This window comes from Neoarius graeffei, chromosome 20, assembly GCF_027579695.1.
Source record: "Neoarius graeffei isolate fNeoGra1 chromosome 20, fNeoGra1.pri, whole genome shotgun sequence".
NCBI classification, from domain to species: Eukaryota; Metazoa; Chordata; class Actinopteri; order Siluriformes; family Ariidae; genus Neoarius; species Neoarius graeffei.
In genome coordinates, this window is record NC_083588.1 from 50,557,468 (window position 1) to 50,580,458 (window position 22,991).

General features: G+C 42.7%; 2 protein-coding genes across 4 annotated transcripts in view; one reads left to right on the plus strand and one right to left on the minus strand.

Annotated features, from left to right (window-relative positions):
* The first annotated feature begins 12,014 nt into the window (after positions 1-12,014).
* Positions 12,015-15,293, plus strand: tmem11 (transmembrane protein 11). Of its 2 annotated transcripts, none has more exons than XM_060901911.1 (2): positions 12,015-12,085; positions 14,166-15,293. In XM_060901911.1, exon 2 carries the CDS (start codon positions 14,173-14,175, stop codon positions 14,683-14,685), a length of 513 nt encoding a protein of 170 aa, XP_060757894.1. In that variant the 5' UTR covers positions 12,015-12,085; positions 14,166-14,172; the 3' UTR covers positions 14,686-15,293. The 2 variants fall into 2 exon arrangements, with proteins under 2 accessions (XP_060757894.1, XP_060757893.1); XM_060901910.1 differs by lacking the exon at positions 12,015-12,085 and adding an exon at positions 12,525-12,624.
* A 2,727-nt stretch (positions 15,294-18,020) lies between these two features.
* The window catches only part of dhrs7b (dehydrogenase/reductase (SDR family) member 7B), a 25,430-nt gene continuing 20,459 nt past the window's right edge, over positions 18,021-22,991 (minus strand). For both annotated transcript variants that reach the window (XM_060901915.1, XM_060901913.1), the window contains exons 6-7: positions 21,413-21,565; positions 18,021-18,753 (exon numbers count right to left, since the gene is read on the minus strand). In XM_060901915.1, coding sequence (XP_060757898.1) covers positions 18,554-18,753; positions 21,413-21,565 — 353 coding nt within the window. In that variant the 3' untranslated portion in view covers positions 18,021-18,553. The remainder of the gene's footprint in view (positions 18,754-21,412; positions 21,566-22,991) is intronic.

Genomic DNA, 22,991 nt, shown 5'->3' on the forward strand with positions numbered 1-22,991 from the left:
TATAGATCATTTTAAGCGCCTACAAACCACCATTTTACAACCACAGATGCAATGCATGTTCTTTCCTGAACAAAAACTGAAATATGTCACTTGTTCAGTTGGCGCTAGAACTTTCTTGTTCTATCACTTTGTGGACTGACTTTTGCACTACTTGTATGTTGCTCTGGATAAGTGTGTCTGCTAAATGCTGTGTAATATAAAATAATGAAAGAGCAAGATGTTCTGCAAATGTCAATTAAGACAGTAACAGAGTCATTGAGTGCACTAAGTATTCAGCATTTTGGGTGCTCCAGTAAAGAGCGATTTAGGATTTTCTGTGAAAACACAAAAGCAAGACTCTCAAAGTCTTGGCCTCCGACGCCTTCAATGTAATAAATAGAATCAGGAAGGTCACTGAAGCTCGACAATGTCATGTATCTCTAGTCCTCTTTGCTTAACAATTAGTTTTTTATTTTGCTAAGGGTTAGTATTCTCAGCAGAGACATTTCATAGTCAGTACATTGTTTCTTATCTGACATCATTACCATACATTGTGCATTTCATTGCGTTCACAATAGACCACTGTCTCTCTGCAGATGGTTGAAGGGGTATTTCTCCTACGCACACACCAAGACACTAGACCACATTTTTTTTGGAGTGTTATTTTGCCAAATGGACATGTCCGCCACTACAGACGTGTTATCGAAGCCTTGTCATTACCACTAATATGGCAAGTCTGACTTCAGATCAGATCAGTAGTGCCTCTTACTTGTATAAAAGCGATATTACCAAAATTCCATGTTAAGCAGTGTACATGTTCGCATCCTACCAGCCTTTCATTCTTTTATTTATGCTCAAAAGCTTCAGGACTGGATATGCCTGGGTTTAAAAAAAACAAAACAAAACTGTCAATAGTTACTGTTTATGTGCATTAGCTATGCATTATCCGTAGCCGCTTATCCTGTGCAGGGTCACGGGCAAGCTGGAGCCTATCCCAGCTGACTATGGGCGAGAGGCAAGGTACACAATGGACAAGTTGCCAGGTCATCGCAGGGCTGATACATAGAGACAAACAACCACTCACATTCACACCTACAGTCAATGTAGAGCCACCAATTAGCCTAACCTGCATGTCTTTGGACTGTGGGGGAAACCAGAACACCCAGAGGAAACCCACAGAGACACAGGGAGGCCCCTGTCAGCCACTGGGCTCAAACCCAGAACTTTCTTGCTGTGAGGCAACAGTGCTAACCACTACACCACTGTGCTGCCCCATGTGTATTATACACTAACTATTGCCAATTATGAAAAGTAGTAGCAATGTTGACAGTAGTGGCACTGCCACAAATCATGTCCTGTAGACATCTAGCTGCCTCAAATGCAGTCTCTTAGATCTCTCGCTGGCTCAAATCAGCCAATGATTGCCTGAAGTCAGGAACCCATGGACATCACCAAATGTGGATTTACCTTCCTTGAGATGCTTTGTCAGGCCTTTACTGCAGCTGCATTCAGTTGCTGCTTGTTTGTGGATCTTTCTACCTTCAGTTTTGTCTTCAGTGAGTTCAAAGCATCCTCAATTGGGTTAACTGACTTGGTCATTTAAGAACATTCCATTTCTTTTGCCTTAAGAAGCTCTTGGGTTGCTTTTGCTATACAGTGGTGCTTGAAAGTTTGTGAACCCTTTAGAAATTTCTATATTTCTGCATAAATATGACCTAAAACTTCATCAGATTTTCACACAAGTCTTAAAAGTAGATAAAGCGAACCCAGTTAAACAAATGAGACGACAATATTATACTTGATCATTTATTTATTGAGGAAAGTGATCCAATATTGCATATCTGTGAGTGGCAAAAGTATGTGAACCTCTAGGATTAGCAGTTAATTTTAAGGTGAAATTAGAGTCAGGTGTTTTCAATCAATGGGATGACAATCAGGTGTGAGTGGGCACCCTGGTTTATTTAAAGAACAGGGATCTATCAAAGTCTGATCTTCACAACACGTTTGTGGAAGTGTATCATGGCACGAACTAAGATTTCTGAGGACCTCAGAAAAAGCGTTGTTGATGCTCATCAGGCTGAAAATGGTTACAAAACCATCTCAAAAGAGTTTGGACTCCACCAATCCACAGTCAGACAGATTGTGTACAAATGGAGGAAATTCAAGACCATTGTTCCCCTCCCCAGGAGTGGTCGACCAACAAAGATCACTCCAAGAACAAGGCGTGAAACAGTCGGCGAGGTCACAAAGGACCCCAGGGTAACTTCTAAGCAACTGAAGGCCTCTCTCACATTGGCTAATGTTCATGAGTCCACCATCAGGAAAACACTGAACAACAATGGTATGCATGGCAGGGTTGCAAGGAGAAAGCCACTGCTCTCTAAAAAGAACATTGCTGCTCGTCTGCACTTTGCTCAAGATCACATGGACAAGCCAGAAGGCTATTGGAAAATGTTTTGTGGATGGATGAGACCAAAATAGAACTTTTTGGTTTAAATGAGAAGCGTTATGTTTGGAGAAAGGAAAACACTGCATTCCAGCATAAGAACCTTATCCCATCTCTGAAACATGGTGGTGGTAGGATCATGGTTTGGGCCTGTTTTGCTGCATCTGGGCCAGGACAGCTTACCATCATTGATGGAACAATGAATTCTGAATTATACCAGCGAATTCTAAAGGAAAATGTCAGGACATCTGTCCATGAACTGAATCTCAAGAGAAGGTGGGTCATGTAGCAAGACAGCGACCCTAAGCACACAAGTCATTCTACCAAAGAATGGTTAAAGAAGAATAAAGTTAATGTTTTGGAATGGCCAAGTCAAAGTCCTGACCTTAATCCAATCGAAATGTTGTGGAAGGACATGAAGCGAGCAGTTCATGTGAGGAAACCTACCAACATCCCAGAGTTGAAGCTGTTCTGTATGGAGGAATGGGCTAAAATTCCTCCAAGCCGGTGTGCAGGACTGATCAACAGTTACCGCAAACGTTTAGTTGCAGTTATTGCTGCGCAAGGGGGTCACACCAGATACTGAAAGCAAAGGTTCACATACTTTTGCCACTCACAGATATGTAATATTGAATCATTTTCCTCAATAAATAAATGATCAAGCATAATATTTTTGTCTCATTTGTTTAACTGGGTTCTCTTTGTCTACTTTTAGGACTTGTGTGAAAATCTGATGATGTTTTTGGTCATATTTATGCAGAAATATAGAAAATTCTAAAGGGTTCACAAACTTTCAAGCACCACTGTATATTTTGTGTCTTTATCAACCTGGCCTATTGGTTTTGCAGCATTTGACTGAATCTGAGCAGAAAGTATATCTCTATGCTGATACAGTCTCTATCAGCAGTCACATCATCAATAAACATCATTGACCCAGTTCCATTGGCACCCATACTGTACACGCCCATGTCCACCATGTTTGACAGATGATGTGGTATGCTTTGCATCATGAGCCCTTCCTTTCCTTCTCCATACTCCTTCTCTTCCCATCATTCTGGTACAAATTATCCTTGGTTTCATCTATCGAAAGAATCTTGTTCCAGAACCAAGCAGGCTTTCTTATGAAGTCTAAGCTGGCCTTTCTGTTCTTGCGAGTTACCAGTGGTTTGCATCTTGAGGTAAACTCTCTGTATTTATATTCATGAATACATCTCGATTGATTGTAGACTTCGACAATGATCATCCTTCCTCCTCAAGTGCATTCTTGACTTGGCTATATGTTGTGAAGCAGTTTTTCTTGACCAAGGAAAGAATTCTCTGATCATCCACCTTAGTTTTCTTCTATGGTCTTCAAGGCTTTTTGGTGTTGCTGAGTTTGCCTTCTTTTTAAGAATGTTCCAAATTGCTGATTTGGCCACTCAAAGTTTTTGCTATCTCTCTGATGGGTCTGTTTTGTATTTTCAGCCTAATGATTGCCTCCTTCACTTGCATCAACACATCTTTGGGCAGCATATTGAGCATTCCCATGAACAACAGCCAAATGCTGATTTGGCACTTGGAATCAACTCCAGACTTTTTATCTCCTTAAGTTGACATGGGGATGGCATGGTGGTGCAGTGGTTAGCACTGTTACCTCACAGCAAGACGGTTCAGGATTCAAACCTTGTAGCTAACGAGAGGCCTGCCTCTGTGGAGTTTGGATGTTCTCCCTGTGTCTGTGTGGGTTTACTACAGTCGAAAGGCATGCAGTTAGGTTAACTACTACTACTTTCGGCTGTTCCCGTTAGGGGTCGCGACAGCGGATAATGTCCCTCCATCTCCTCCCATCCTTCGTATCTTTTTCTGTCGTACCAACCGTCCTCATGTCCTCCTTCACCACATCCATAAATCTCATCTTTACTTTTCCTCTTTTCCTTCTACCTGGCAACTCCATCTCCAGCCTTCTTTTCCCAATATACCCTGGATCTCTCCTCTGTATATGTCCAAACCATACATGTGCTGCCCCTTTAAAATTCTCATTTCTAATATTGTCCAACTTGGTCACTCCCAATGAGAATCTCAACATCTTCAGCTCCGCTACCTCCAGTTCAACCTCCTGTCTTTTTGTCAGTACCACTGTCTCCAAACCGTACAACGTTGCTGGTCTTACTACTATCTTGTACACTTTCCCTTTAAAGCTTGCTGGCAACCTTCTGTTACAAATCACTCCTGACCCTCTCCTCCATCCATTCCAACCTGCTTGCATTCTCTTCTGCACTCACCATTACTTTGTACAGTTGACCCCAGATATTTGAACTCATCTGCTTTGACCACCTCTGTTCCTTGTAGCTGTACCATTCCACTGTCCTCACCCTCACGGTGAGGGGTGGCATGGTGGTGTAGTGGTTAGCACTGTCGCCTCACAACAAGAAGGTTCTGGGTTCGAGCCCAGCAGCCGGTGGGGGCCTTTCTGTGTGGAGTTTGCACGTTCTCCCCGTGTCTGCATGGGTTTCCTCAGGGTGCTCCGGTTTCTCTCACAGTTCAAAGACATGCAGTTAGGTTAACATGGGGCGGCCTTGGGCCGAAGTACCCTTGAGCAAGGTACCTAACCCCTGACTGCTCCCCGGGCGCTGTAGTATGGCTGCCCACTGCTCTGGGTGTGTGCACGCATGCGTTCACTGCTTCAGATGGGTTAAATACAGAGGATGAATCTCACTGTGCTTGAAGTGTGCATGTGACAAATACAGATTTCTTCATTCACGCTCATATACTCTGTCTTGCTCCTGCTGACTTTTGTTCCCCTTTTCTCTAGTGCATACCTCTATGTCTCTAAGTTTTCTTCCACTTGCTCCCTGTTCTCACTTCAGATCACAATATCATTGTCCATGGGGCCTCTTGCCTGTAGTGGTTAGCACTGTTGCCTCACAGCAAGAAGGTTCTGGGTTCAAGCCCAGCAGCCGACGAGGGCCTTTCGGTGCCTGTTCTCTCCATGTCTGTGTGGGTTTCCTCTGGGTGCTCCGGTTTCCCCCACAGTCCAAAGACATGCAGGTCAGGTTAATTGGTGGCTCTAAATTGACCATAGGTATGAATGGTTGTTTGTGTCAGTCCTGCGATAACCTGGCGACTTGTCCAGGGTGTACCCTGCCTCTCGCCCATAGTCAGCTGGGATAGCCTCCAACTTGCCTGCGACCCTGTAGAACAGGACAAGCGGCTATAGATAATGGACGGATGGGGGACCTCTTGCCTGATGTTATCTGTCAGCTTGTTCATTATCACTGCAAACAGGAAAGGGCTTAGGGCCGAGCCCTGATGCAATCCAACGTTCATCTTAAATACCTCTGTCATTCCTACGGCACATCCTACTGCTGTCACACTGTCCTCATAAATATCCTGCACCAATCTCACATACTTCTCCGTCACTCCTGATTTCCTCATGCAGTTAGGTTAACTGGCTACTCTAAATTGGTGAGGGATTGGTTCCATCAAGTCTATGATGGACTGTTAAAATGTTGATCATGAACTAACAAGGAAACAGGTCATAACTGGCCATGAAACTGTATAGTAGTCAGTTGTTCCATTCCTTTTGAGCCTGTGAAAATGGAAGGACTGTGTAAAAAAAAAAAATGGCTGTAATTGCTAAATGGTGGTTAATGCAAGATTTTATTTATATATATATATATATATATATATATATATATATATATATATATACACGCACGCGCGCACGCACTAGTGCATCTCAAAAAATTAGAATATCATGAAAAAGTTCCTTTTTTCATAATTTAATTCAAAAAGGTAAACTTTCATATATTCTATATTCATTACATGTAAAGTGAAATATTTAAAGCCTTTTTTGTTTTAATTTTGATGATTATGGCTTATAGCTCATGAAAATCAGAAATCCAGTATCTCAAATTATTAGAATATTCCCTAAGATCAATCAAAAAAAGGATTTACAATACAGAAATGTCCAACTTCTGAAAAGTATATTCATTTATACACTCAATACTTGGTTGGGGCTCCTTTACCATGAATTACTGTATCAATGCGGTGTGGCATGGAGGTGATCAGTCTGTGCCACTGCTGAGGTGTTATTGAAGCCCAGGTTGCTTTGATAGTGGCCTTCAGCGTATCTGTATTTTTGGGTCGGGTGTTTCTCATCTTCCTCTTGACAATACCCCATAGATTCTCTATGGGGTTCAGGTCAGGCAAGTTGGCTGGCCAATCAAACACAGTAATATCATGGTCAGCAAACCATTTGGTAGTAGTTTTGGCACTGTGGTTAGGTGCTAAGTCCTGCTGGAAAAGGAAATCAGCATCTCCAAAAAGCTCGTCAGCAGATGGAAGCATGAAGTGCTCTAAAATCTCCTGGTAGATGGCTGTGTTGACTTTGGACTTGATAAAATACAGTGGACCAACACCAGCAGATGACATGGCACCCCAAATCATCACAGACTGTGGAAACTTCACACTGGGCTTCAAACACCTTGGATTCTGTGCCTCCAGACTCTAGAACTGTCATTTCCAAATTAAATGCAAAATGTACTTTCATCTGAAAAGAGGACTTTGGAACACTGAGCAACAGTCCATTTCTTTCTCTCCTTAGCCCAGATAAGACACTTCTGACATTGTCTCTGGCTCAGGAGTAGCTTGATATTAGGAATGCGAAAGTTGTATCCCCTTTCTTGAAGATGTCTGTTCGTGATAGGTCTTGATACACTAGGGTGCATCAGTTGCCCTCACTTTCATAAAATCAGATGCATTTTTGTTTGGGTGTTCCTTTTCACCAATAAAGACATCCTGTAAAATTTTTTGACCATATTCAAAAGTCTAATGGTGGCACCATGAGGTTAATTTTTTGCCAAAAAAGGCTTATTTTGTGTTTTTGCGTAAGGTTTAAATCACAATGTTGGACTCCATTTATTGATTTCTTGTGACCCAGAGATCATGTTAAGAACCTTTTGCAAGGGATTGAGAAGCATTAATGTGATTCATAATACATTTGTATTGTTTAAAAGTAGTTGAACAATGATTCAATGAACAGCTACTGTAAAACTCAAACTGTGCTTGATAATATATTTAGAATATGTACTAAAAATGTGTATCTAAGATATTTGGTATGCTCAAAAGATGCCATAATGTTTCATGAAAAGTGATCGAAATTTTGTCATAAAAAGTAATAAAATAGCAGCTTTTTCCATAACTTTGAGCTCCTGGTGCCACCATTAAACTTTAGAATTTTGTCAAAATATTTCAACCAGTGTGTTTTCTTACCAAAAGGAACATAAAAACAAAAATGCATCATGATCGGAGGAACTTTTCATTTTTAGGGGGCAACTGATGCACCCTATGATACACTGACACCAGCCTCAGTCCACTCCTTGTGAAGCTCTCCCAAGTTCTTGAATCAACTTTTCTTGACGATCCTCTCAAGACTGCGGCCATCCCTGTTGCTGGTGCACCTTTTCCAGCCACCCTTTTCAGCAACGACCTTTTGTGGCTTACCCTCCTTGTGGAGGGCATCAGTGATCATCTTCTGGACAACAGTCAAGTCAGCAGTCTTCCCCATGATTGTGGTTGTGTGTACTGTAGTGATGTGTTGGTCGCGAACGATCCGGTTCAAAGAGCCGGCTCTTTGAAGTGAACGACGGGAGCCGGCTCTTCGGTGGGAGCCGAGTTGGGGAGCCGAATTAGTTTTTTGTCCTTAGGTGCCTCAGAGAGAGAGAGAGAGAGATGGCTGGCTGTTTGTTTTCCAACTGAACCCCCCAAAACTGAACCCCCCCAAAAAACAAAGGCTGTCTGAGGAGTGTGTACAGCTGAAAGTCTTCTCAGAAAGAACATAAAACTTTCATTCATTGGTCAAGAATACTGTAATGGAAAAAAAAATGTGTATTAGTGTGTAATGTATAAAGTTCTGTGTATTTTATATTGGTAATATAACACAGTTTTGCATTATGTTTGTGAGAAAATAATTTATTAATTGGTAAGTAAGTTTTATTTCTATAGCTAGAACATTGTTACACTGCTATACTTTACAAAGCTTTACAATGGCTACAAAAACTAAAAAATAAAATGTAAAACATCCTATTGATAAAATATAAATAATAATCAAATCAAATCAAGTTTATTTGTATAGCGCTTTTAACAATAAACATTGTTGCAAAGCAGCTTTACAGAATTTGAACGACTTAAAACATGAGCTAATTTTATCCCTAATCTATCCCCAATGAGCAAGCCTGTGGCGACGGTGGCAAGGAAAAACTCCCTCAGACGACATGAGGAAGAAACCTCGAGAGGAACCAGACTCAAAAGGGAACCCATCCTCATTTGGGCAACAACAGACAGCCTGACTATAATATTAATAGTTTTAACAGGTATAACCCTCAACTGTCCTCATGGGGCCGTCCTTCACAGGAGTGGTGCGATAAAACTCCGACCAGACACAGGGCACCAGGATGGATCAAGCAGGTCCGAGGGGCAGAAGAGGCCAGCATCTCAATCCCAGGATCAACATGTAACTCAGAGGGACAGATTGGGGGGGGGGGGAGAGAGAGAAAGAAAACACAGGTTGTTAGGTATGCCCTAAAAATGACAAGTATTAAATCTGTGTGGTAGGCTCGCAGAGACGAGAGTCTTTACATCAGGCATAACACACAACAATGGCATGTTAATATGATAAAAAATATCATGACCTGCTCTGGCTGGATGCTTGATTGGGTGATGGGAGCACACTCCTCAGCAATGATGAGATGCAGATGGGACCCTTAGGGCTGGCCAAGACAATTCAGTTACATTTCACCGGGTCTGGGACATGCGACAGAATGTCTGACGGCCGATTCCCTGCAGGCTACGATAGCCAGTCGAGGTCTCCACCCTCTCCACCAAAAGATTTCCTGTTGACTCCATGTAACTCAGGCTACGTTTACATTAGACCGTATCTGTCTCGTTTTCTTAGCGGATGCACTGTCCGTTTACATTAAACCACCTGGAAAAGCCGGGAAACGGGAATCCGCCAGCGTCCACGTATTCAATCTAGATCGTATCTGGTCCGGTGCTGTGTAAACATTGAGATACGCGAATACGCTGTGCTGAGCTCTAGCTGGCGTCCTCATTGGACAACGTCACTGTGACATCCACCTTCCTGATTCGCTGGCGTTGGTCATGTGACGCGACTGCTGAAAAACGGCGCGGACTTCCGCCTTGTATCACCTTTCATTAAAGAGTATAAAAGTATGAAAATACTGCAAATACCGATGCAAATACTGCCCATTGTGTAGTTATGATTGTCTTTAGGCTTGCCATCCTTCCACTTGCAAGTAGTAAGTGATATGCGCTGGGATCACACACACAGCGGCTCAGTCCCGAATCGTGGCTTGTGCACTTCACTCGCGCGCTGTGTGAGCTGCACAGGGCCGGAGTGCGCACCCTCCAGAGGGCACTCGCTGTTCAGGGCAGAGTGATTTGGAGCGCAGGATGCCTGTGGAGCCGAGCGTATCCGTGTATTGGTGTTGCTGTGTGCACGGCTAAAGGCCAATTTATGCTGACAACCCAGTCCTCGCAGACAGTGTCGCAGATAGTGTCTGCGTAGCCCCCCCACCTCCGCAGACGCTCTGCGCGCACCTCCCAAAAATTGTGACCACCGCAGAAGCCTCGCAGACAGCGCCGCAGACAAGAGGGCTCTGATTGGTCCACTCTACATCCGCTGTACACGCACTTCCGCTTCCCTACTTTCCCGGTTTGGTTTGTTTTCACGACCGGCATTTTTAAAAACACGAGCGAAGATGGAGCAGCACGAAAAGCGATTGATCGAGGAAGCACGTACATCTATACGACTCCAGTTCTAGTCATTATAAAAAAAAAAAAGTTATAGTCATTATAAGTAACCGGAGGATAAACACTCCACTAACCACACCCACCAACTACTCCTAGCGACTTCGCGCCCCCTTGCGTTGTGGCGGTGAATAACATCGCGCACGCCTATTACTCCCCGCTCAACAATAAATTACAACTGTCTGTGAAAAGCTATCTGCGAAAGCCTTGTCGCAAGAGCATGCAGAGGCCTTAACGGTTTTAGTGTAAACGTGAATCGTTTTAAGAACGTTAATCTGATGATCCGCTGATTCGACGTAATGTAAATGTAGCCTCAGAGTGACAGATTTGGGGTGGGGTGGGGTGGGGTGGGGGGGAGGGAAAGAAAACACAGGTTGTTAGGTAATAATGTAATTAATTAACTTGTTAATTGCAGCAATTAAATCAAAAATAAAATCCCAGGAGCTGTTTGGGAGCCGAAAGAGCCGGCTCCCGAAAAAGAGCCGAAATTCCCATCACTAGTGTACTGAACTAGACCGAGAGATACACTGTGTTCATACGGTTTTACTCAAACTCAATGAAATATTCTAATATTTTGAGATGGGTTTTTTTGTTTTTGTACTATATGCCATACTGATTAAAATTAAAATAGAAAAATGCTTGAAATATTTTAGTTTATGTGTAGAGTCTATAATAGGGGCGGCACGGTGGTGTAGTGGTTAGCGCTGTCGCCTCACAGCAAGAAGGTCCGGGTTCGAGCCCCGGGGCTGGCGAGGGCCTTTCTGTGTGGAGTTTGCATGTTCTCCCCGTGTCCGCGTGGGTTTCCTCCGGGTGCTCCGGTTTCCCCCACAGTCCAAAGACATGCAGGTTAGGTTAACTGGTGACTCTAAATTGACCGTAGGTGTGAATGTGAGCGTGAATGGTTGTCTGTGTCTATGTGTCAGCCCTGTGATGACCTGGCGACTTGTCCAGGGTGTACCCCGCCTTTCACCCGTAGTCAGCTGGGATAGGCTCCAGCTTGACTGTGACCCTGTAGAAGGATAAAGCGGCTAGAGATAATGAGATGAGATGAGATGCCATACTGATTAAAATTAAAATAGAAAAATGCTTGAAATATTTTAGTTTATGTGTAGAGTCTATAATAGGGGCGGCACGGTGGTGTAGTGGTTAGCGCTGTCGCCTCACAGCAAGAAGATCCTGGGTTCGAGCCCCGTGGCCAGCGAGGGCCTTTCTGTGTGGAGTTTGCATGTTCTCCCCGTGTCCGCGTGGGTTTCCTCCGGGTGCTCCGGTTTCCCCCACAGTCCAAAGACATGCAGGTTAGGTTAACTGGTGACTCTAAATTGACCGTAGGTGTGAATGTGAGTGTGAATGGTTGTCTGTGTCTATGTGTCAGCCCTGTGATGACCTGGCGACTTGTCCAGGGTGTACCCCGCCTTTCGCCCATAGTCAGCTGGGATAGGCTCCAGCTTGACTGTGACCCTGTAGAACAGGATAAAGCGGCTAGAGATAATGAGATGAGTCTATAATATATAACTTTCACTTTCTTAAATAACTGATGGAAAATATTGAACTTTTTCACAATATTCAAATTTTTTAAGATGCACTAGTGTATATATATATATATATATATATATATATATATATATATATATATATATATATATTTGGTGAGCACCTTGAATTAAAGCTAAAATCACATCTTGATTGCTTTGAGACAGTGAAGGGAAGGCTGCACGCGCGGCCCGTTAACCGAGCACGAGCTGCATGTTGATCTCGCCTCCTCGCGTGCACGTGCCAGCTCGGTGAGCGTCGCGCGATAACCGAAGGGTTCGGAGCTCAGTGCTGCTGAAGCGTGTGAAGAGCGCAGTATGGGTAAGTGTGGGCGAGCTGAGTGCTTTATAACACCTCCTGAGTCATCATGTAGTCTTTAGAAGGGAAATCCAGATCGTTCGTGCAGCGTTTACACAAAGAAACCGGAGTGACATGTAAGTACACAGTACCGTGTCGTCCTTGTGCTCGATTGGCCGTTAACAGAGCATTTCAATTACCGTAAACTTTGTGAAAGATTTGTGTATTTTACGACGTTAAATAGATAGCAAATTTAAAAGACAGACACTTTCTCTATAATTTTCCCCAACCGTGTCCCACACCTGACCTCTAAATTGACTTTTTTTTTTTTTTTTAAGGATATTTTAATATCTTTGAACAAATAGAACTGGTAGGTGCCTCGTTATATCGTTGCATGACGGGAAATGTAGTCTGTTCCGGCTCATTTCCTATCAACGCAACGAGGAGAAAAACTACACTACCCATAATCCACCGAGGCACCTTTTTACGTCAAATTCAACGCGCTGCTTTTCCAAGATGGCGTCGTTGGGAAGGAGGCGCGGTGTCCCAGTCAACAGGGAGAGGTCAGTTAAGACTAAAACATGAACTCAGAACCGTGTTTATGAATCAAAATACTCGTGTTTGTGTTGAGTTACGAGCCTCAGTGTTTACAGATAAACTACCGAGCCGTGTGGTGTTTAAAGCGGCCCTGAAAAGTGTGAAAATGTTGCTTTCTTTCGCCTCATGTAATGTTTTTTTTCTTGGCTCCTTTGCTCTGGCTAGCTAGCTTGAAAACATCGAATCAGATATTTTACGTTACGTTTTAAAATAAACTAGCAAGGCAGTGAAACAATAGTGCTGTTTTTTGTAATAACTTTTCATTTTAAATAAACGAGATGAGTTTTTTTTTTTGTTTTAAGAGAATTTTTGCCTCCTAATGGAGCTAGCAAAGAAATTCAGGGTACAAGTTATTAAACTGGCTGCTAATTAGCAGTCATGGCTAACCAAGTCCTGGAGCATCGGCTAGTTAATAACTTATAAAATCTTTAAACGTTAAAAAAAACAGGTTTCTTGATAAACTTGGGATTTTTGTTGAAACTTGTATTAAAGTTAGCAGAGTCAATTTTCCAAAGCGACTTTAACACTCAAAACAAACCGACCTTTTAGTCACACACTAAATAATCATCATATCTTTATTTTACTAACTTTTTTTCCCCCCTTTGCCGTCCATATTTAATAAATCAGGACAGGGAAATGTTTAACCTTTTTGCTATTTGGGGGGCAAAAATATAAACACGTTAGGTGCCTGGGGGAAAGTGTGTGTTTATACATAAACAGTGTGGGGTTTTTTTTGTTTTGTTTTTAAAGCTGTCTGGGAAAAAGTGGATTGAAATTTATTATTGATTAATTCTATTTAGTTTTTTTTAATGCGTTTCTTTCCCCTCCCCATTCCCACTGTCAGTTTTCTGACACTGCACAGGTCTAAAACACTGAAATTTAAAGATGCCCCAAAATTGTTTTTGAAAGGAGGGGAAAAGTGTGTTGGTGAAACATTTGAGACATCCCCGTGTTATCTGCACTAAAGCAACTCCCTAATCTTTCTCTTCTTGTGATGCCGAAGCCGCTGTGAAAAGGGTTAAGCGTGGTACTTTCGGTTTCAGCTGAAATGTCACCAAAGTGTTGCCCATGTTTTGTTTTTTACCCAGAGCTTTCTCCATTACACCATCTGAAAACAGGATACCTCAGTATTATATGTAGATCACGTATAATTTTTTTTTTTCCCCCTTACGTGGTTTTTGTTAAGTCTTATCGTTCCGTTGTAGTGTTTCAGTTATGTCTTGCTTTCTTTTTAAAGCATAAACAGTCCTGAATTGTTTTAAGTTTTTTTCATTTTGGTGCATCACTACATGATAGTTAATTATATGATAACTGAACATCGAAAGTATAAAATTAAATCTATGAGAACATGAATCCATCTGATTTAGATTTATAAGTTTAAACAGCAAAATACTTATTTCCCGAGTGATTGTAAAAACATTGTTGGGTTTGCTTTATAGTAAATTATGGCTACCCCTTAATGACATGGATTTTTTTTTTTCCTTTTCCCCCCTTTCCTGTCTTTTAGGGGAGTGATGGCGGCGGCGGGTGAGTGTTACATCGTGCATGAGATCTACAATGGTGAGAATGCACAAGAGCAGTTCGAGTATGAGCTGGAGCAGGCACTGGAGGCACAGTATCCCTACATTGTCATTGAGCCGACGCGCATCGGAGACGAGACGGCGCGCTGGGTGGCTGTGGGGAACTGCCTGCACAAGACGGCCGTACTAGCGGGCACCGCGTGCCTCCTTACACCGCTGGCCCTGCCTGCTGATTATTCTCGCTACGTAGCTCTCCCCACTGGTGCTCTCAGTCTGGCTTGCGCCGCTCTCTACGGCATCTCGTGGCAGTTCGACCCGTGCTGCAAGTACCAGGTGGAGTATGATAGCCGGAAACTGGCGCAGCTGCCACTGCACACGCTCACCTCGTCCACGCCTGTGGTGCTGGTTCGCCGTGATGACGTGCACAGAAAGAGACTGCACAACACGATAGCACTCGCCGCCCTGGCCTACTGTGCCAAGAAGATCTATGAACTGTACGCCGTATGAACGTGTACACACATGCACGCGCACACACACACTGATCATGTCTCTCATACACACACGCGCGCGTGCACACACTTACGTACACATATATAAGGTGGGAGGGAGGTGAGAAGCACTACTAAATGTGACACAGCCAACAGGCAGATGGACGCAGGGACGGAGAGAGCAATTACCCAGAACAGGAAGAACCTAGCAGCGCTCTCTTCACTCTTTTCTCTTTTTTTTTTTTTTTCCCCCGTCTGTGCACTTCAGAGGAGGAACAGAATACTGGGCAGGATGGGAGGATGACTGGAGGAGAAGACAGTGCAAGGGGGGGGGTTATAGTTTATTGGAGCAGTAAGAATCCCCCCCCCCTTTTTTCTTTTTCTGTACTGTTAAGTGACCTCAGCAGTGCACTCGACAGCCCCTTCCCCGTTTTCTCTCCTTATCCCTCGATGAGCTCCTGCACCTGCGCAGCGACTGTCAGACCGTGACTGCGTGGTGGACAGGCAAAAACACAAGTGTTTTAAGTATTACTTTGAAGCCCTTTCTCTCCCCTCCCCCTGTGTAGTTTTACTGTACCCTGCCTTGACGCATCACCTTTTCATTAAACAGTAGGAGATTTAACCTCAGTCATCTTTGCCGACCTTTTATTTGCCCTTCATTTCAGTGCTCTTAGTAGGGTTAGGGAAATAAAGGCAAAAGTTTCTTTTCTGTACTGTTTAATGTATAAAAGTCTCAAACTATTCTGCATGGAAGTATTCAAACTTGAAAGCAGGTATTCTTTCTGAAGTGTGAAAGGTTTTACTTTATTGTCGCTAGGAAAGTATAACTCGACTCCTGTGTGCATGCACCATTTGTTTCCTGTGAATGGGGTTTGTGCAATTTCTCAGATTAATCCAGTGGTGCTATTACTTTTTCACAAGTGTAGGATCGGTCTGGGTTTAGTTCCCATTCAAAAGGCTGATTTGTCGGCTAGGCATCTGCTGTTCAAATAAGGCCATTTAGTATTCGAATATCCATGTGTTATTGCTATCAATTTAAAAGCATCATGTTTCAGACTCTGCTGCTTTTTGGGTTTTTTTTTTTTTAAATGACAAAGTGTAGAACAAGTCTGGGATGGGTTTCCCAGAAGCATTGTGGCACAAAGCTCATTGTTAAATGGTAGAGCGAGCATCACAATGAACACACTCTCTCTTAGTTAAGATGCTCTTAGCCTTAAGAGGCTTTTGGGAAACCCACCACTGAGTGCTCAACTCAAATGAATTCCTATTACTTGGACTGCACTGAATGGATATGAAAATGAAATGAGATTATGTTCAAAATGGACCTATGGTAGATATTAACATCTACATAATGTATTTGACACTTTTTCAAAGATGAAAACCTCTCACTTCATAAAATGGCTTTTTATTATTATAATTTTTTTCCCCCTTGAGTTTAACCTGTTCATCCATTTAGCCCATTTATGAAAATTACACAGCTCATCTTTTTCAGATGGAAGCAAGACTGTACATCATGTTTAGGTCTTGGATACAAATTGGCTGTCAATGAAAGAATAATTTCTAAGGATTAGTACCGTGTTGAACTTGTCCCTTGCTCCGGACAGCGTGGGTTCATTAGGATGAATTATGATCACGGAAAGCTCAGAAGCTGTAAATTACAATTTACTGCTAGTAATGCTTTAAACCAGAGCATTGTACGGCTCAGTGTATAGCACTTGGAAGTTTATTGAGATGGGCACCTGAAATGGACGGACGTGTTCGTGGAAACATAGCCTGGCACGTTAACCCTTCTGACAAACGTCAAGAGAAATGTAAAATTCAAACCGGACCACAAAGCAATAAAGTAAACTTGCTAAAGTTTGTATAGCATGAGTATTCAGTCTTGTCCTCAAAGGTGTGAGGTGGAGATTTTCATTCCAACCTGATGAAACTTTAGTTTCTTGAACACTGATTTTTAGAGATGTAAAATCAGTTCCTGGTTGCTTGGAGGGAAAAACCTTCAGTCATACTGTACATAATTAACCTTGAGATAAATTGATCGCGCCTTGATAGTGCGTAAATTTCTAGTCTAGGATTTTTCTCTTAAGCGTAGGACGTAGCGTGTAGAAAGTTGTTTTGGTTTGGAACGACTAAAGAAACCTTAACCTTTTACTAAAGTTTTTTTTTTTTATATATATAAAACCTCCGTTTCCAAGTAAAGCCTTTTTAAGGAAGGAAACAAAACATTAACTTCCCAAATCACTTTTGAGGAGCTCTTTGACCAGTATAGGATTCTTCACACCACTTGTTGCTACTTCAGACAAAAACGCGTGTTTATTCACAGTTCCTAGTTTTGGGAATAATTGGCCGCTGTGCTTTTTTTGTTTTGTTTTCTCCAATATCTGATGTCATTTTTGTGTAAAATTGTGTTTAACTGTTTTCATAGGCCAAACTGAGCAAAATCAATTCTGCCATATTTTATGAAAGTTTTAGTAATGCTTGTTTTCTTGTATTTGTGTGTATTTTGATAAATGTAGGTAATAATTATCCATAAAGTGCAAAGCATGCTTGACACTCTTTATTTCAATTTATTGAGGCCCATAAAAGGTAACGCTCACAGCTAGCTGAACGTGTCAAAGGAGGACAAAATGGAAGATGAGTGTTATTTTGGCTCAGGTATATGCCAATGAAAATATATTATTTAGCTTGGCAACATCAGCTGAAAAGGATAAAATCTGGACACACATTAGAGAAAAGTTAAATTAGGTATGAACTATGTGAAAACGGGGTAAAAAAAAAAAATTATATCTCCACTGTTCCCAGGTGATCCTGGACACCAAGTACAGGGAATCACACGGAGAAACTGCTCTGTTTTCTGTTTATTTAATTGCGTTAGTGTCTCAGTGACTGTAATTTAATCTCAGGAGGTCTCATAAGACATGTCTTTCCTGAACAGGATTTTCATGAATTACTGTACAAATGTCTAATGGAAATGCTCGATGTGAATTTGTTTTAATATATTTGTTTGCTGATCGATGAGGGAGGGTTTAAAAGGAGTTCGTGAACTGACGGTAGATGACGTCAATTCGAAACGAGATCAGTCTGAAGCGTCTTGGTGTATAAATACAATGCAGTGCTGTCCAATCGGCACAGTAAATGAATGCCTCGAGTTTTACGACAGCTGTGTGGCTCGCTTCATCACCAAAGCACATGATCAAGTGACTAAATCAAGAAACTAAAAATTGATGTAGGATGTATGCTGTAGGAATGCATTTGTTTCCCCCTGAAATTAGGCAGGATGTCATTTGAAGAATAAAAAGGAGTAATCGTCATCGACTCAAAAGGGATTCGAGAAACTAAACCACAGAAAGCATCTCATCTTTTATTCTGTTTATTAGCTTTATTACATTACAACAACCATCATTCAAGATCAATGTTCAAATGGTAATGTTATATCATTAAAAAAAAAACACATAATGCAGCAGGTAGCTTTACCGCCTCACAGCTCCGGGGTTCCCGGTTCATTCCTGAGCTCGTGTTACTGTCTGCATGTTCTCCACATGTTCTTGCTGGTTTCCATCAGGTTCTCCACCTCCCAAAAACATACCAGTAAGTGGACTGGCTCTAAATTTCCTTTAGGTTTGATGTGTGTAAATGGTATCCTGAGATGGCCTGGTGTTCCATCCATTGTGCATTTCTGCCTCAATGTCATTGTTCCCAGGAAACGGTCATCAAAGAGGAGCTTGAAATGGAGGGATGGTCCAGATTGCATGGACCATCTGGATTTAAGGTATGTTTGAAGTTTCATTATGCATGCTTTATTACACAAACGTTACCAATGCACTCAAACACAAGACACAGACAGTTTTCTGTAGAGGTGGTGTTACTCTATGAACTGTGGCTGCTACTCATTGTTCTTTCGTTCCTTTCTCGGCTCGAGAGGCCATGACTCTGAAGAAGGCAGCGGGCCACAGAGTACGGAGATAGACCGCGAGAGCGGGCAGCGGTCCAACTAATAAAACATCTTTCTGTCTATAAGTGACGGCCTTGAGAACAGCGTGAGCCACGTCCACTGGGTCTCGTCCTGCTGCTGTGGTTTTATCCATCACTGAGAAACAACAAAACAACAATTAAGCGAGTGCTGTAGGTGTTCAAGGTGCCACTGCGGTCACTGTTTGTGCCCTACATCCATATCAAGTAAGTCAGAGGTTCTCAACTTTTTCTATTACACCTATTCATACTTGTACTGAATCGGGGCCCATTAAAAAAGTTCCCCAGCTAATTTGGCTCATCTATTGTATTAGAATCTAATAATCTATTGTAAAGTGTATTAATGGGATGCAACATCACTCCGTTACAGATGGGAGCCCAGGAATTAAATAAATACAATAAAAACAAACTATCTTAATTGTAGGTATTGTATTTAAAACTGTATGAATGTGCCAGAAGCCAAACCATGCATGCATGACATTCAGTCAAAAGGGATTAATGATCCAAAAGTGGACTCTGGTCCATGAACACAAGGACTTATTGCCATGTTTGTGTTCCGCCAACAAGCAAGCAAGTTATTAAAACCAAGAAGTCCACTCAGAATAAGTGGATATAGAAACCACTCAATGGGATTAGATCCTTACATGCTAACAAATGTGTTGGAAAATTGTCCATCTGTTGAGTTCCCCAATATCTCAAACTACCTGGTGCTGCAGACATCGTTCTACACAGACACACAGATGAAAACCTGGAAGAGCATGCAGGAGTACAACTTTTTATATGTGGCTGGGTTAAAGACCTGGGGATCAGGACACTACAAGATAAATCCTGTCATTTTTGCCTGGGGTAAGAAGGAATTTCTGGGGTTTTTGTATGCATCTTTGCGACTGTTATGAGGACGCTATAAGTTTTAGTATCTGGAGTAAACAAACCACAGCTGCTTGAGTCTCAATCCTCCCTGCTCTTCTCTTCCAAGTAAATCATTCACAAAGATCCACAGAAGCCCCTTTAAAGACCTGGGTGTTAGTTTACAATCCGGTGACCGTGATCAAACAGTAAATAAAACACATCTGAGGACTTAAGCATCTCCTGAACTTCAAAACATCATGAAAGAACGGAAAATGGTGAGAAAGGTGATTTGCGAATCCAAACAAAATAAACCCGAAGACTTTACAAACCTTTCATGAGGTGATCGCTGCAAACTCGAGCGTTCTTCGAGTCGGCTTCCTTTGAGGTTCAAGAGCCATCTTTCTCATCATCGTTTGGTAAAATCTTTTGCTCTGTCACACTTTTATTGCATCACGGGGAACCCGGAAGAAACTTTTATCAGTTTCACGGTTCGTTTGATTCAAGCAGCCCAAAACAACGCAAGCGTAGGGCATTTTAACGACTAGCAAGGCACCACAGTGGTGGTGATGCTTTGTGTACAGTGCGCTTAGCTGACCACCACTTCATGTCTTGCATAGTTAATGAGGCGGATGCGACTTTGGATACAACCCAGCAATTGTATCCTATTTTAAAAAAAAATTAAAATCGCAGCTCACTAGATGGCGCTTCGCATGGATGAGAAACACTGAAGTAAGTGACATGGGTGTTGTTGTTTTTTTTTAAATAATTACAGACAGCACCAGTATAATGGTTTGCAAGTTAAGAGGTGTGCATTGAAATTAGGCCGTCTCAAAGTTGTCAGGTTTTTACTCTTTTGCTGGAGCGAGCAGTTCGATTTTGAAGTATGGAATAACATGACAAGGTGTGCTTATTGTTGACAAGGTGGCATGATCCTAGTCTGGCTAACGCAACTTCAAAGCTCTGCGAGCATTGGTCTGGCAAAGATATTAAGCCCAACCGTTTCCCAAAGCACGTGGTTGACCCGCCTCCCTGAAATGCCTCAGTTTGCTACTGGTCGAAGCCAGAAAAGGCTGTGACGAAGCTTAAACCAATCACATCACTCTTTCCTCTGACGTATGTGACGCGACGGAAACTGCTTGAGTAACAGGAAGAAGATAAATACCTCCAGGGCTGCTCTTTGCTCCGTTTTCAATGAGAACTTCCCGTTGAATGCTTTCAATACAGCATCTACCGCTGTGTCAAAGGCTTGCCGCTGCTCCATGTTCGTAATGTTTCTAGTGAATGAAGCGCTTCCGGCATAGATTCTGTAAACAATCTATGGCTTCCGGTCGCAGTTCTACCACGTCACTGCCTTGAACACGCCTCTACCCAGGGCCGTTGGAGATGCTCAAAGTTGATTGGCTCCCGATTTTTCGGGAGCTTGGAAGAGCTGGAGATAGCTTGCCTTGCCAGACTAAGTTCGCAACAGGCCCCCGTGTTGCGTCACACTTAGGATGGGCGGGCCCAGGCTAGCATGATCCAGCTACCAATAACTGCCACAGCAATTCGCCAAAGATCACAGTGACTGCTAAGTCACAACAGGAACTAACTTTAACAAGGAAATAACATTTAAACGGATAAAAAGTACGGCATGTTCTTTGATAAGTAATAGTAGTGGAATGTTACTGTGCTACACCACCTTGATGATTTTCCTAAATCAGCACATTTTATTCCTTATATATTGCATCTGTCAAAACCATACACCTGTGCACCACTGCTGACAGAAGGAAAGTTTAATCGCAGTGGAAAAGTGCAACTCTATTACGCCGCATTGAACACATCTTCCGCTCTCTCCCAGCACCACCTTTTTGAAGCGTATGATTCAGTGGAGTGAAATGAACACGTATAAATCTGGGTCTCTCATATCGTACGAAGATAAACACACACACCGCCATATTTGGATCCATCTCCAGTAACAGCGTTGAGTGACAGGTTGGTTCTGATGTATCCAGGGCTGATGACTGACACGTGCAGGCCGAATCTGTCCACCTCGGCCCGTAGGCAGTCGAAGTACGCCTGTGTCGCGTGCTTGGAGGCTGCATCTAAAACACAACAAAATATTCATATGGATGTTAATTAAAATCCTGAAATTAGTAATAACCCAATAAATAAATTCCAGTAAGTTAGTTCCCCAAAATTAATTTCTTATTGGTAGATGATGTACAGTGGGGCAAAAAAGTATTTAGTCAACCACCAACTGTGCAAGTTCTCCCACTTAAAAAGATGAGAGAGGCCTGTAATTTTCATCATAGGTACACTTCAACTATGAGAGACAGAATGGGGGGAAAGAATCCAGGAAATCACACTGTAGGATTTTTAATGAATTAATTGGTAAATTCCTCGGTAAAATAAGTATTTGGTCACCTACAAACAAGCAAGATTTCTGGCTCTCACAGACCTGTAACAACTTCTTTAAGAGGCTCCTCTGTCCTCCACTCGTTACCTGTATTAATGGCACCTGTTTGAACTTGTTATCAGTATAAAAGACACCTGTCCACAACCTCAAACAGTCACACTCCAAACTCCACTCTGGCCAAGACCAAAGAGCTGTCAAAGGACACCAGAAACAAAATTGCAGACCTGCACCAGGCTGGGAAGACTGAATCTGCAATAGGTAAGCAGCTTGGTGTGAAGAAATCAACTGTGGGAGCAATTATTAGAAAATGGAAGACTTACAAGACCACTGATAATCTCCCTCGATCTGGGGCTCCACGCAAGAACTCACCCCGTGGGGTCAAAATGATCACAAGAACGGTGAGCAAAAATCCCAGAACCACACGGGGGGACCTAGTGAATGACCTGCAGAGAGCTGGGACCAAAGTAACAAAGGCTACCATCAGTAACACACTACGCCGCCAGGGACTCAAATCCTGCAGTGCCAGACGTGTCCCCCTGCTTAAGCCAGTACATGTCCAGGCCCGTCTGAAGCTTGCTAGAGAGCATTTGGATGATCCAGAAGAGGATTGGGAGAATGTCATATGGTCAGATGAAACCAAAATAGAACTTTTTGGTAAAAACTCAACTTGTCATGTTTGGAGGAGAAAGAATGCTGAGTTGCATCCAAAGAACACCATACCTACTGTGAAGCATGGGGGTGGAAACATCATCAGGGGTGATGGCGTTCCGGCGCCGCGCCGGATTTCCGGCGTACCGCGGCGCCGGAAAAAAAAATTCCGAATTCCCTTTACTGTCTATCTGCGCATCTCAGAATGACACAGGATAATGGGCGAACTAGATTTTTTTTTTTTTTCCGGTGCCGCGGTACGCCGGAAATCCGGCGCGGCACGCTATCACCCCTGCATCATGCTTTGGGGCTGTTTTTCTGCAAAGGGACCAGGACAACTGATCTGTGTAAAGGAAAGAATGAATGGGGCCATGTATCGTGAGAGTTTGAGTGAAAACCTCCTTCCATCAGCAAGGGCATTGAAGATGAAATGTGGCTGGGTCTTTCAGCATGACAATGATCCC

Bases quoted from the DNA above. Each gene is read 5' to 3' on its own strand.
- tmem11 (XM_060901910.1), top strand. From the start codon at position 12,578: ATGGCGTCGTTGGGAAGGAGGCGCGGTGTCCCAGTCAACAGGGAGAG. The intron at 12,625-14,165 runs GTCAGTTAAGAC...CCTGTCTTTTAG, and splicing joins GTCCCAGTCAACAGGGAGAG to GGGAGTGATGGCGGCGGCGG.